This window comes from Melozone crissalis, unplaced genomic scaffold, assembly GCF_028551555.1.
Source record: "Melozone crissalis strain CALT ecotype California unplaced genomic scaffold, PUWL_Pcris_2 ptg000062l_1, whole genome shotgun sequence".
In the NCBI taxonomy this organism is placed as follows: Eukaryota; Metazoa; Chordata; class Aves; order Passeriformes; family Passerellidae; genus Melozone; species Melozone crissalis.
The window spans coordinates 2,407,826-2,422,851 of record NW_026535840.1 but is presented as its reverse complement, the minus strand read 5'-3'; the positions used below and the strand labels follow the sequence as shown (position 1 = coordinate 2,422,851).

The window sequence follows — 15,026 nt, the reverse complement described above, 5'->3', positions numbered from 1 at the left end:
ACATCTGGGACAGAATGTAAGCAGACACTGGATAGCTACTTGGTTGTAAACACTGTATTTATATTACACTCTTCTCATTTCTCAAGGCCTCCCCTGGCTGATTATGGGAGCAGGAAGGAATTGATTCCTCATCTTGAAGCACAGGCTGGCTTGCAAGATGAACCCAAAGCTGGGGGGGACAGTCTTCCACCAGGGAGATGATCAACAGCCCAAGCTGCAAGCAGCATGAGAGAGGTGTGCTCACGTTCTCTGTAAACTTTCATGCACTTGGTTGGGGCAGCCTGGCTCAAAGAACTACTGACTTTCTAGGGGTTTTCTTTTTGAAGGGCACATTATACACACCCAGCATATTCTGCAGTTTTCTCAAAGATATTTATTACAGAGAAAGGGTATAAACACAGCTGATGTCCACTGCTAACCTTCTGCCCTTCACTGGTCCACATCTCACACTGGTTTTAGGACACTGGGATGTAAAATGGGGGGTACAGTGTGGACTGGGCATTCCAGGGACCCTCTGTGGGGTGAGAGTTCTCACAGCTGTAAACACCCACACACACACAGTGACTCTGTAGTTCCTCCAAGGTGTCTGTTCCAACAACCTGTAATAATTCAAGCTTATTGAAAATTAAACAAATCTTGATGGCTAGAGTACATTGCTGATATATATCTACAGCAAATATATTTAGACATGCATACATACAGATATATTCAGCCAGGATCATTTGGCAGAGTTTTCTGCCAGAGTTTTGAAAACTGGTATATAAATAGTCTATGGAATGTGCAATTGTCTTCAATATATTTTTATTATGGAAAAGCAAATATTCTTTTCAAAACACATAAACTGAAAATAGCAAATTGAAAAGAATGCCTCAAGACCTTTTTGTATCTTTCATTTGCCCAGGTCTCACCTGCCTGCGGAGGTCTCTGGTCCTCTTGCACATACTGTCTATGGCAACATTCAGGGCATTGCTCCTCTCTGCCTTGTCAGTCTGCAATCAGAGGGACAGAAAACAATCAGTGCTGCCTGGGACCCCTCAGCAAGCACATCCTTTGTGTCCCCAGAAAGAGCATCAGAGCATTTGGTAAGTCATACATGTTGAAGGATTTTTCAAATTTTTCATACATTTCAGGAGCCAGTACCACAATGTCCACAGAATGCCAATTTGTGATGTTAAGCATAATTTGCTGAATCAAAACTTGTGCTTTAAAAGCAGTATACAGGAACAAAACAAACACTTGTTAACCTCTGAATTGCTGTAATACTCCCAGTGTAATCAGCAACATGAACAGAATTATGATGATAGTGACGATGATGATGATGATTAATAACAGTAATAACAACAACGACAACAGTAATATTTATGGCAATCCATTAACACCCTATTCATGTGAAAAATAATGCTCTCTCTGTCTACAAACAGTGTATAAATTCAGGTGCCCACAAGGCAGTGTGGTTATGCTTTTGTCGGTAGTGTTCATTTTCCTTCTGTAAAACAGAATGGCTGAGTTTCAAAATGTCCAAGCTGGTGCAATGCAAACACTGCCCATGAAAGGGCAACCTCTTCATCCCACAGCACACTCAGCCTCAGCATCCAGAAGATTGAGCTCCTGAGATATTTGAGAGGTCTGAAGAGAACCGGTTTTACTTTGTAAACAATTTGAATTTTTTTATTTCCCCCTAAAGCAAAGTGCTTCTATCATGGTTGCCTATTTGAAAAGTGTACTTCACCCTTCACTCAGCCTTTTTTCCCTGCAACATCACCGTAATATTTCTGTGCCTACTAGCTGGTTAGGATTTTTTTTTTCCTGTTAGTACAGAAACAACATGAAAATACAAAACGTGTGATGAACTTTGCTTGCCTAAAGCAAGCTATCACTGCTGACTGCCTTGGACTGCCCTGGCCTAAAGGAAGGAACCACAAACAGTGGTGTTGACACACAGCCAGCACACATGACATTTCCAGCACAAAGAACCAGGCTCTCATAAATGCTAAGCAATAGCTATGAACAATGACCACAGCATCTACCAAACACCAGAAGTCTTTATTATGGACATGCCTGTGTTATTATATAAATAACATTAAAATTAATATGGAAGTAGTAATATCATGGTAGGCACCCAAGAGTACAAGCTTATTATCTATGTATCATACTTCAACCAGAGTTCTTCCCTTACTAAAGAAACCTGTGAACAGGACAATACGCTTAATATTAAAACTAAGACTAGAGGTGGCAAGAAAAGAACTCTTACATTAAAATGGAATGTGCAATGTCATAAATGCCTTGAAATTATTGGCCCATTCTGTATCAACTGAAAGGAAAAACCACTTTAAAAACTGGACTAGTATTTTCAGGGAGATTTAGAAAATCTCCTATGATTTCTGTCTCTGAACTGGCTGTAGCCTTTGCAGGGAATAGATGATCAAAACCAGGTCTTGGAGAAAGGTCTGAACTTCACCTTAAAACCTTCAAGGAATCCCTGGAGGTGGATACTCACTTTTGTTCCACAGCAATGCCATCATTTCTGGTACCAAGGCTTGCACAGGAACCAAAGTAAATAAAGACTCCTCTATTATGCTTTGCAAGCTCTTGTCAACCTTGACAACAAAATGATCCCTTCTGAACTGCCAGGTAAACAGGGCCAGGAAAAACTCAGTGGATACAACTCAGCTTATGCCTGTGTATTTTCAGACTACAAACCGCACTGGCATATCCTTTGAAAGTTTTATATTTAGAGCCTATTTTTCTATAAAGACAAAATCATTGCAAAATACTGGGATATTTTTCAAATTCCCTGGTAATCTGTAACTTCAAAGGTGGCCACTAATGATACAACTGGCTTTCAGCTAACCTAAACCTTTGAAGCAGCTATTCTGAAATAACCTCAGGCAGCAAGTGGCATAAAATATTGAGCAGTGAACAAGACAAAAATACTTTATTTTCAAATTCTTAACATAATGTCTAGAAAGTAAATCTAACTATAGATGAAGTTATTCTTCACCTCATGATTTCCCTAAGAAATAAAACACACTACAAATGCACTGTAAATGCAGCTTCAGGCTGTAGAATATGGAAAGTCCAGACTGCAGGTAACCTCATTACTGCAGACTCTCATTCTTCCCTGGAGAAACTTAAACACCAAAAACCTCGCTCTTCTGTTTGGATAAATCCTACTTACAAAGGCTTCTAAACCATGTGCAGTCTTTTGCAGTCAGGGGAACAGCTGGCTACAGAGTCTCCTGTGGGAACACTCTGGAACACCAGCGGCCCCAAGCTGCCTCCTCCTGCCTCTCCCAGGTGAAGCCCCTGGCCCTGGGGAGCTGCAGTCCCCCCGTGGGTGGGTGGGTGCTCCCTGCAGACTCACACATTTCACCTGGATGTGACAGCACAGCCCCACAGCTACACCAGATGGTTCCACTCCTGAATAACCAAAAATAGCAGATTTGACAAATGTCCATTGAACTGCTGGCACAGGTGAGCCCCTCCACACCCAGCAGAGTGCAGCTGTCCCACTCCCCAGTGATGGAACCCACACGTCTGGACCTGAAATCCTCTGCATCTGCTTGGCAATTAAATCCTTCTGGCGACTGCTGTACTTCAAACCAACACACCTGTGCTGAAACAGTTCCTCCTTGTACAGAGTGATTGAATTAGGAAAAGGGTTAGGAAAATTATGCACATTATTCTGGGGATGGATTTTTAAAATCAGGCAGTTGAGCCTTTCAGTTATCCTGCACTCACCTCTCCGTTCTCAGCCTGCTGTCTCTGCCCGGTCAGGCGTAGGGTGGCCTTGGGACAGCCCGCGCTCCAAAGGACGAGAGCACTCCTCAGGCTTTTCGGTCTTCAATATTGTTTATTAATTCTTATCTACAAAGTTGTCTCCCAGCCTGACAGAGGTCTGCCCAGCAAGACAGCCATGGGCACACTGACCTCCCACTGGGCAGTCGTCTATTTTTATACTAAAAACTACCTATAAGATATTTACCTTTACCTTCCAATGCCTTTTACCCTTATTAACAAGTGCACATTTAGTGTGAACCAATCCCAAAGTGCCAGCATCACCACCAAAGATGGATGACAAGAAGAAGAGGAGAAGGACAAGACACGCCCCGATTCCTCCTTGTCTTGTCTCCTCAAAACCCCCCTGTACCAAGATCCCAAAACCTGAGTTTTCACCCTGTGAATAATCAATTCCTTCACCATTTATCCCCAAGTGACTCTCTTGTCCTCAAACAGGTGGCACATCCCGTGCAGGGTCAAAATCCAACCACCAAGCACTCCTGGCAACATTCCAGGATTTCCGAGCCCCCCAGGGGTTACCTCGGCAACTCTGGACATCAGGAGTGACGTGCTGAGTTCCCACACTCACCTACTGTTCTTTCCTGTAAAATATATGTAATACCTACAAGCTATATGGCTCCCTTGTGAAGATCCTAAAAGCAATATCCAGTTCCTATTTCAATGCATTTTTAGCATTTGAAACATTTTACAAGCACGAAGACACAGTGTTATTAATATTCCACTGAGTGGAAATAAGTATTTTTAATTAACACTGGAGAGCCTGAAGATAAATGCTGAGTACTGCAAATAATACAGGCCCATCCATTTCACACACTGGCAAACAGCATTAGTTGAATGTCTCAGAAACCACATGTGCAGCAAATCTTTGCTGCTGGATTTCCATTTAAAGCAGGACACAGGTAGGGGCAGATCCTCAGCTGAAACACGTGGCCCCTTCACCACTGGCTGTGATGGAGCTCATTTCCAGCAGCAGGGGATTGTGACAAGGCCAGGCACTGCACAGACCCTTACACAGGTGCAAACCACAACACCTGCCCAGCCCTGCAGGGCTCAGAGCCAGCCTGAGCCAAGCCTGTGGGGCCTTGCCAACAGCTGCCAGCAGCCACAGGGACTGCAGGGATCCCACAAGCTCCAGACTTTGTGCAGCTGATCTTAAAGGACAATACAGACACTCTGAGAAGGGTTTTATTTTCACTTTGTTGATACTTCTGAAAGGCCACAAATGTTTACCTGACAGCTGCACTGATCAGTAGCACAACAAAGATATGGGCAGAACTACTTGAGTGATCATCTAATCTCTTCTAGTACCTAGGCCAATATTCCCATATTTAAAGGTCTGTGGCCAGAAGTTAAGCATATGTTTTGTTTGTTCCCAAATAGTCATTGAACAATCCTGGGAGGAAAAAACAGAAAAAAAATCCAATCTTCTAGCATGATTTTCCTTTGCATTTCCCACAATGACAGAATGGTTTGGGTTGGAAGGGATTTCCAAGCCCATCTCATTCCAAGCCCCTGCCATGGCAGGGACACCTCCCACTGTGCCAGGCTGCTCCAATCCCATCCAGCCTGGCCCTGGGCACTGCCAGGGATCCAGGGGCAGCCACAGCTGCTCTGGGCACCCGTGCCAGGGCCTCAGCACCCTCACAGGGAAGAATTTCCTCCCTGGATCTGGGCTAAGCCTGCCCTCTGTCAATTGTCCCCAGCAGCTGTACCATGACTCTCTGCTGAACAGGTTTTGATATAGTTCTATGTACCCAAGAACAGTTTTAGTTAAAATAAGACTAGCACATTTATCAAAATCAGTTCTCTAGAGAAATATTAAAAAAAGCCAAGCTAAAAGGTAAACACACCAATCAATACTACAATAACTTAAGAAATGTCAGAGTTCCAATGAAGTGATTGACTGTTTCAGCCTCTGTGTTGACTGCAAATAATCCTACACTCAGCAATTAGAGGGTCCTGTTCTTTGCACCTTAATTAAATAGAAACCAAAAAACAAACTCTCACACAGCTTAGGTAGGACATTAAAGCAAAGTCACAGCCTCTACAAAGACACCAAGCATTTTATGTCTCTTGTTACAACCGAGCATGTAACATATCATGGTTTATTTTTTTGCATATTTAATTTATAAATGGTTGTTCTTTTGATTTATAAAGTCCCTGTGAATTCTAATCAAAACCATAAGATCATAAGAAAATTGTATAAAAAGCAATTTTACCATTTATTTTTTATAATGAAACCATCTTGTCATTACTTGGGGCATTTCCGCACCTCAATTTTTTTGTGCAATGACAGGATCTTTTATTCATACACAGCTTATAGAAACCCTGATCTTTCAAATCCTGTTGTGGAACTCCACAAAGTAGAGACATCCACAAGCATCTGTCTCAGAAGAGCCCCAAAGAAGCCCATATAATGGAAGATAAGCCTTTCTAAGGGAAGATCAGTTCCATCCTGCTGCAGTCCTCATTTATCCCAGCTGGGTCACAGCTGCCAGAACTGGTTAACACCATGCTCCAGCCACCAGGAACTAAATGAAAATAATACCATTTCCTCCATTCTTTGCTAGGAGGGCACAAAGGATTTGTTACCTTGAAGGTCACCCAGAGAGAAAAAATTCTAAGATGAGTGTTTGGCTATGTGAGAAATGCCAAGTGTGGGGCAGAACCCCCTTGCATTCCCCTGTACCATTCTGGATACCACTAGGCCCTGGCATTTGTCCCTTAAAGGCAGAATTCATTTCAGCATTATTTCACCCTTCAAATTTTCCGCTTGTTCCTCAAAGTGCAATGTCCAAGTAAAAACCAAGATTGCTTGTTGGAGGTGCCAGAACAAAACAATGACCTTCTCCAAAGCTGCAGGACTCAGAGGAGAAGCCTGTGTCAGGCTGGAACTCAGACATGAAATGGTTGTTCACAGTTCTTCTCATGGATGTGTCACACCTTCAAACAAAACGTTTTAAAGAGCTCCTGGTTCCCGTCCTGGAGGTGGACAGGAATAACTCCTGAGCACAAGCAAGCTCACTGAAACATGGAACTATTCAGATGCATGAACAATTATATGCACAGCATTCACTGCCTGAGAGATCTCTCACATGAACATCTCAGAAGTTATTCAAGGAATCCTCTGACAAGGCAGTTAAGCCAGTACCTGACATTTCTGACATTTATCCTGTGAAAAGGTAAAAGCTCCCAGGCCTTTTCATGCAGCATTTCAAAGCCTCTTTTTACTGTACAGCAAAAGGCTGGAAAGTGAAATTAATTTAGAAGTATATTTATTATCTTTCTTTTTTTAATATGGGAAACACAAATGAATAACCCACAAGTACTTTTAAGTTGAAAATCACTACCTCCACTCAGTGACACACATTCCCTACTCTTAACACACCCATCCCAGTGTGATTTTTTTAAAGACACCTGGCTCAAGAAAACCTATTTCTGTGAAAACAGGCAAGCATATTTTTTAAAAAGGGGTACAGAAAATCATATGCAAGTGAGCGAACAGGGACTCTTTCATGTGGAACTGTTTCTCATTACAGAGAAGGTTTTTTCCTCAACGGCTTCAATATGAATTGTCATTTTCCTCCTCTTCAAGCCCTCATGGAATACTCCCCATGGATCTAATGCTGTGAGATGTGAAGTGCCTCATAAGAAATTAATTACCTCAACCTCCACTGCTACAACTGGAGTACTAAGGGCTCTCCTTCCTGTGCCAATTACCCTTTGCCAATCAATATGCAGGAACAGCCTAGAATTTAAAGGCTCTCAGCATAACCCTTTTCTGGCATTCAGTTACATACAGTTTGTAATACTGTAAAACAAATTTTAAATTTCATTCTAGACAAGCATACATCAAACAGTCTAAAAAAACCCAGAATTTAGAATGCATAACCCTTTAATTCTTAGAAAAAAACACTGAAACACTGCAATGTGCAGATCCCAATAACCCTAAAATCTCAGCAAGAATGATGTTGCTGGAATATGCATATTGTATTGTTGAGGTACAGCTGGTCTGTAGCTGAACAAGATAAATGTGGCCAGGACAAATCCAGCCTCAGAACCCTGCTGAGGCTGGATGCACAATCACCAGGGGCTGGAGAGCTGGGCAGGCAGAGCTCCCATCCCTGAGCTCTCTGAGGCAGGAGGGGCCAAGGAAAAGGCAGCCAGAATAAACTCCTGGCTGTTTGCTGGGGCTGCTCCGTGGGGCTGGCTCCAACCCACGTCCCTGCATCACAATACTGCACATTTTATCCATCTCCAAAACACTGGTGCCAGGCAGCTGAAGGTGTGGAGGATGGCCAGGTTGTCTCAAAGGACAGAGCTGGGATCTTTAGCCCTGGGATAATAAATTCTCTTGAAAGCCGGAATCCAGTCATGAGAGAAGACGAGCAACCTACACAATTCTAAGTTTTTAATGGTTCTTTCTGATAGTTAAGAAACGCATCTCCTTATATCAGTTTTTCTCCTACTTTTTCACAGTGAGAATATTAGAAAATCCAGCATGACTCCAAGGTGATCCTGAAAAAACACCCATACTTTTCTAGTACTTATTTGGGGAGAAGTGTCCTGGGAAGTGCATGCCATACCCAGCGTGTTGCAGAGCAAGTACAACCATCACTTACTAACACCCATCACTTACTAACACCCATCACTTACTAACAACCATCACTTACTACTTGTAATGCAAAATCCAAACACCACAGGCACTTCATAATTGAAATATGACAGTCCTAAAACTTGATAGAGAAACCTTAAAGGCCAGTAGTACTTTATCTCAACTATCAGGTTTGTATTTCAGCTATCAGAGGAATCAGCAGGGAGTAAAAACAACATTAAATTCCTTTTAATCAGATGTTACTGTCATTCACAGATGATGCAGGAAGGAAAGGCAGACATAAGTAGAAATAGAGCAATACTACTGAACTGACAGCAAGAAGTATACTTGAGGTTAATCTGCCTTTTACTAAGAAGCAATTTTCTAAGTTTCTAGTCCGTAGTAGCTTTTAATTGAATATCCATCTACCTTTCACCAAAGTGTTCTGGCAGTTTTACAGCAGGAAAATAGAAAATTAGTTGGAGAAAACCTCATTCTACAGCAGCAGCACAAGACTTTCCTATGATGAACTATCATAGAAATTGCTTGGAGATTATATGCTGTTATGAGAAAGAGGAAGGGGATGGAGGGAGAAGAAAATTCTAAATAAAATATAGTACAGTTGCTGAGACAGTCCTTCTCATTCAGATTGTTTAAAACTCTTAGCTGGACTTTAAATCTGAAAGTTACAGACTTAAACAGCAGCCATAAATAGGGGGAAATGTCCAGCACCAAGCCACTCACATTCTGCCACCCTAGGGACAGGCTGAGTTAGTGCAGGTCCCAAAGTGGCACAGCAAAGGCACACCCTGCATTTCTCAAAGAACCAAACACATCTTATTGTGGCTTTTGAGGTGGTATTTTAATGCACAACGTGCTACGCAAACAGATTCCTGTACACTAAAGAGGAGTGTAACAGCACCCAAATCAAACAGCATTATAAATACACATACACACAATATACATTTAAAAATATATAGGGTGACTAAAGAATTGTATTTCTATAAAAAAGTCTTCCACGTCCTCACAGCCACTCCACGCCCTCATGCTTTCTCCTTGTATTTCTGCTGTGCCATGGACAGATGAGGAAGGTAGAACAGGAAAATGAAGTTTGCTGTGTTGACACACTCACTACTCTGGGAAAATTTTATGATGCTGTTCATGATCCCTCATAGAACAGACATGCTGTGATGTTTCTTTTAACAGAAAACCAAGCCCACTCTTGTATCACCCTGGATGGGCAATGAAGATTGAGCTCCCTGATTTTCACTCCCACATAACTTTAACATTTCTGTGTAGCTCCCCACAAGGAAGCAGCTTGAGATAAATATGGGTGGGCCCAGGACAGAACTTGGCCTACAGACAGAAACCTTAGAAAACAGCTACTTATCCAAGACTTCAGCTCTGAACCAGGCAGAGCTTGGTAATTTCAAATAACACACATGCTGTGGATGGGGCTCTGATGAAAACTGTACTTCTAAATAGAAGTTAAACGCTGAAACCCCAAACAGACCAAAAAATGTAATTCCATTTAATCATGTATTAATTGTATTAGTTAATCCCTTTGTAATCCAGAGTAATTAATTGAATTTAACCCCATGCTGTGATGTGAATCTAGGAGGCTGGGAGGCACTTCAACCTGTGCAGTGAATGCAAGTCCAGCTTTTAGGGAAAGGTCTAAGGTAAGTTCTCAGATTTACACATACTTCCACTGAACACTCTCCAGCACCCTGTGTAGTAGTGAGGCCAGACTGTGTGAACTCCTTTGATACTTGTCCAGTCTGTACAAGGACTAGAAGGTAAGAGGGAGGAACACAGGAGGTTCTGGGGATCATCACAGCAAGAGGGAGGAACACAGGAGGTTCAGGGATCATCACAGCAAATGGCAGCTAAGCCAACACCTCACTGGGTGAATTCAGCCACTTCCAAACAAAACACACCAACAGCATGAAGCTGCTCCAAGGTGGTATTCCCAGAAGAACTAAATGTTTCAAACACTCAGCTGCTATTTAAAAATTCACTATTGCTAGCTAGAGATCTACTCTAGTTCAGAAAGTTTCTGTTGTTAGCACTGTGGGGGGAGGCACACAAAAGAGAAGAGTGCCTGAATGATGCTTTCACACTGAGGGCTGCCAGGAAGGGGCCCTTGCAGAGCCATTTACTCCACAGATGCATCTGCAGAGTGAGAAATCAGTGCATTACTTGGGCTGTGTGATTAGAGTCATAGCACAAGCTTGGAGATCCTGGGTTCCTGTGCTACAAGAGAGAAAAAAGCCCCAATTTGTTAAAAGTAGCAGCTACCAAATGGAACAAGGGAGGCTGTATGTGATGGCATGCAGGGAAGACAACTGAAAATTACAGTCTCCTGCAGGGCTGGGATCTGCAGAATCGTGCATGAGATGAGGAGAGTCAGCTATTCAGGGCATATTCCTCTGCAGCCCTATGCAGAAATTCCCTGAAATCTTTCCCTATTTATTTTTACACTGAAAAAAAACCCAAATACATTTGTGGAAACATTCAAACTCATCATGGAACATTTCTGACATTCCAACATAGCAATCACATTTCATGCTGGAAGTTCATTTTCTGAGGCCTTTTACCTTAAACCTTGTGGAGAACTTTTGTCTAAATCAAAAATGCAAAGTTTCGCGTTTAATTTTTTTACCTATTCACATCTCCAATTAGCTAATGAATTAATTTATTGTAAATGAACTTAAATTTTCATACAATTATCATCAGCTCCATGAAAGAATACAGCAAAAAAAGGAAAGGAGAAACATAGACTCCTAGACATAACTAGAACAGAATCAGTAGGAAAGTCATTAGGGATTATGTTAGGTAAAGCAAAAATACAGAGCTCAAAGACCTTTTTCCTTTAAGATTTATACTAAATCCTTCAACTTTCAATGGAATAAATTAAATACTTAGGTGAAATCTAATGAGTAACCTGTTCTTGCTGTAAATGTGTGCTACTGAATTTCATGTGAAGTTTAAGAAATGTGAAAAATTCAGCCAGAAGATTAAAAGCAAAAGGTTAAGTAGGATCTTCATAAATGCGGTTCCCTCATGGCACATGAAAATTCAAACATTTATAGTTAGCATTTCTACATAAATGCATGTCAGATCTATTTATACTAAAGAAATATTCGGGTGGTGTGGACCTGTAATCAAGGCATTAAAAAGATCTGCATACCGTAGAAGCGGGCACATTCCATACCCCAGAGTGTAAGATGTGAAACGTTTCCATAGGAAAGCCAGCGAGTGCCTGCCCTGGGCTCTCCCTTACAACTCCTCAGCCCCGGGCTCTCCCTCGCTGCTCCTCAGCCCCGGGTTCTCCCTCAGCCCCGGGCCCTCCTTGCTGCTCCTCAGCCCTGGGCTCTCCCTTACAACTCCTTAGCCCTGGGCTCTCCCTCAGTTCTGGGCTCTCCTCTCCCTCAGCCCTGGGCCCTCCTTGCTGCTCCTCAGCTCTGGGCTTCTCTCCCTCAGCCCTGGGCTCTCCTCTCACTCAGATCCTGGGCCCTCCTCACTGTTCCTCAGGCCTGGGCTCTCCCTCAGCTCTGGGCTCTCCCTCAGCCCCGGGCCCTCCTTGCTGCTCCTCAGCCCTGGGTTCTCCCTCAGCCCCGGGCTCTCCTCGCTGCTCCTCAGCTCCTCAGCCCTGTGTTCTCCCTTGCTGCTCCACAGCCCTGGGCTCTCCCTCAGCCCTGGGCTCTCCTCTCCCTCAGCCCCGGGCTCTCCTCGCTGCCCCTTAGCCCTGGGTTCTCCCTTACAACTCCTTAGCCCTGGGCTCTCCCTCAGCCCTGGGCCCTCCTCGCTGCTCCTCAGCTCTGGGCTCTCCCTTACAACTCCTTAGCCCTGGGCTCTCCCTCAGCCCTGCGCCCTCCTCACTGCTTCTTAGTCCTGGGCTCTCGCTCGCTGCTCCTCGGCCCTGGGCTCTCCCTCAGCCCTGGGCTCTCCCTTACAACTCCTTAGCCCTGGGTTCTCCCTTGCTGCTCCTCAGCTCTGGGCTCTCCCTTACAACTCCTTAGCCCTGGGCTCTCCCTCAGTTCTGGGCTCTCCTCTCCCTCAGCCCTGGGCCCTCCTCGCTGCTCCTCAGCCCTGGACTCTCCCTCACTGCTCCCCAGCTCCAGGCTCTTCTCGCTGCTCCTCAGCTCTGGGCTCTCCCTTACAATTCCTTAGCCCTGGGCTCTCCCTTGCAACTCCTCAGCCCTGGGCTCTCCCTCAGCTCTGGGCTCTCCTTCAGCTCTGGGCTCTCCCTCGCTGCTCCTCAGCAGGGATCAGCCCCCCAGTGACTCTCACCTCTCCATGGGCGCTGAACAGGAGTAGGGAAGGGCAGCCAGGGTCGAAGCCCACCCACACTGCCCCTTCTACAACAGTTTACTGCTAAGGAAGTCTCCTTTACTCTTTGCAAGTGCTTGTGTTTGTTCTAGCAGGGCAGCCAGCTACCACCGTCATTTCTCAGCTGGCAGATAGTTTTGGAGTTTCCCATGTAATCACCGATGAAGTGCCACCCTCCCAAAGCCAGCCGCCCCCTGGTTCCTCCAGGGCCGCAGCATTTCATGCATTCCAAATCAAAGAAAAGCCAATTTTATATTAATTTGATATATAAATACTGTTAGTAACTTCCATGAAAAGAGACTTAATCATTTAGTAAAACTGGGAGCATGATTCTGAGAATGAAGACAATATGATACTTACTAGATATATTTATTTTACTTCAGACTTCCATTAATAAAATACTTGCTGTTATTCTAGGAACAGTATAACAGGATGGAAGCCCTCTTCTGTAACCCCTCCCCTCCACTCCTGTTGCACCAAAAGATATCCAGATCTCTGTGTTGTAAAATTACAAGAAGAATTGTATTGTCTCTTTGTAGGAAAGAAAAAAGTGGAATCACTTAAAATATTAACCACAGACAAAAGTATAAAACACATTAAAAGGCTCAGTGCTGAAACTGTATCTTTAATTCGGCATCATCTTTTGTATGTAAATAAAGACACTTTCAAATACACTTGCTGTATGTAATAAACTTCAGGGAGCCATGCTTCCAGACTGCCACAACAAGCATTGCCTAAAACAAAGGCTGGAATCCTCCTTTATTAACTTACTAGAATTTTCACATGGAAAGTATACATTTAAACACCTCCTTTTTGGGGATATTCAAGGGTGCCATATGTTCACTTTTAATTACATTGTGTCTTCCAAAGTAGGCAAAATACCTCTTCAATCACATGACAATATTATATATTAAAAGCAAGTAAAAATAATCAGCGAATAAAACCACATAAATGGGATTCAAGAAAACTCTAGAGTAATTGCACATGAAAAGGTTTATATCAGATTGTGCTTATAGCCTAAGTGAAAATGGATGCTGTAGTACACCATATTACTTAAAGCACAAAGCTGATGTGACACTGAGTCTGCAAAGAATGTTAATAAGAGCAAAACCAAAATAATAAAAGAGTGAGAATGGGAAAGCTAAGCAGAAAAGGCAAAGCCAGTATTTCAGGCAAGGTTTCTTCTATAATTACAAAAAAGAAATTAAATTATGAATTATGGAAGAGTTGTTTCCTACTCAGACAGCATGAGAGAGAAGGATACGTGGAAATGAAATGAGTTTGCAGAACTAGGGCTTAGTTTTGCTTGCTTAAGACTGTCAGACTCCAGCTCATGATTTTTTTAAGGTTACTGATACACTTCTACACTCATCCATAACAACAGCAAATTAAATATAATACACATTTTTGCTACACTCAGGAAACCTCAGGTGGGCACTAACACATAAGAGCACTGCAGGCACACAGATCCTGAGCTGAGGAAACCAAACCAAGCGCTCAAGCCTGAGTGCCACAAAGTTGAAGGCTCATGGATCCTGGGGCATCATTCAGCCATGCTGAGCATGGCAACCTGGCTGAGAAGAGCCTCAATGCCTCCAGATGGTCCTTCTGCTAATGCAGGCTCAGACACACCTGACTCCTCACACAGCATCCAGTGGAGCTCCAGAAGGTGAACAAAGCCACAGAGAACACACCACTGAAGGCAGAAGATGCTGGCTGATCCAGTCACTGGATTTGTCATGACGCCTGCCCCGTACTTCTCCCTCCCTAAAGACACTGTGTTAGCTGAGCAGGTGCCAACTAAAAGATTGGCTTTGGGGGAATCCCATCAAATCCCTCAGTACAACTGCTTGCGCCCCAAGTGATCAGAAGAGAACAGCAGACAGAGCTGCAGGGCTCTGGAGCTATGTCTGATTTACACCACCCTGAGAAAAAGGAGAAAGGAACTTCATGTTGCAAATTACACAGTCCAACAGGATGACTTCATGTAGCCCATCCTGGCCAAGTCCAAAGCCAAAAGCTGACAGATGTCCAACAGAATGTGCTTTCATTAAACCATTATGGTAATCCCACGGCACTTGCAAGCATGTAAAAAAAAAAGCATTGTCTCGATTAAATCAGTCAAATTTTAAGCAAAACTGGTAGATAGAGGTATAGGGACTGGGACAAACCAACTCTTAAAACATGTCAGTGAAATCCACCAGAAGCAGCACAGCAGAAGTGCTCTGAGAAGTCCCTGACAATGTACACTGGGAGCTTCTGGGTACTCTGATCCATGATCCAAGAAATTTGGAGA

General features: G+C 43.4%; 1 protein-coding gene across 4 annotated transcripts in view; it reads right to left on the bottom strand.

Annotated features, from left to right (window-relative positions):
- Positions 1-15,026, bottom strand: part of CTNNA3 (catenin alpha 3) — a 411,267-nt gene that overhangs the window by 168,037 nt on the left and 228,204 nt on the right. For 2 of the 4 annotated variants that reach the window (XM_054288363.1, XM_054288362.1), the window contains one exon: positions 909-989. In XM_054288363.1, the coding sequence (XP_054144338.1) occupies positions 909-989 (81 nt within the window). Of the gene's footprint in view, positions 1-908; positions 990-6,349; positions 6,368-15,026 lie in introns of all 4 variants that reach the window. The other 2 variants (XM_054288361.1, XM_054288359.1) reach the window with 2 other exon arrangements.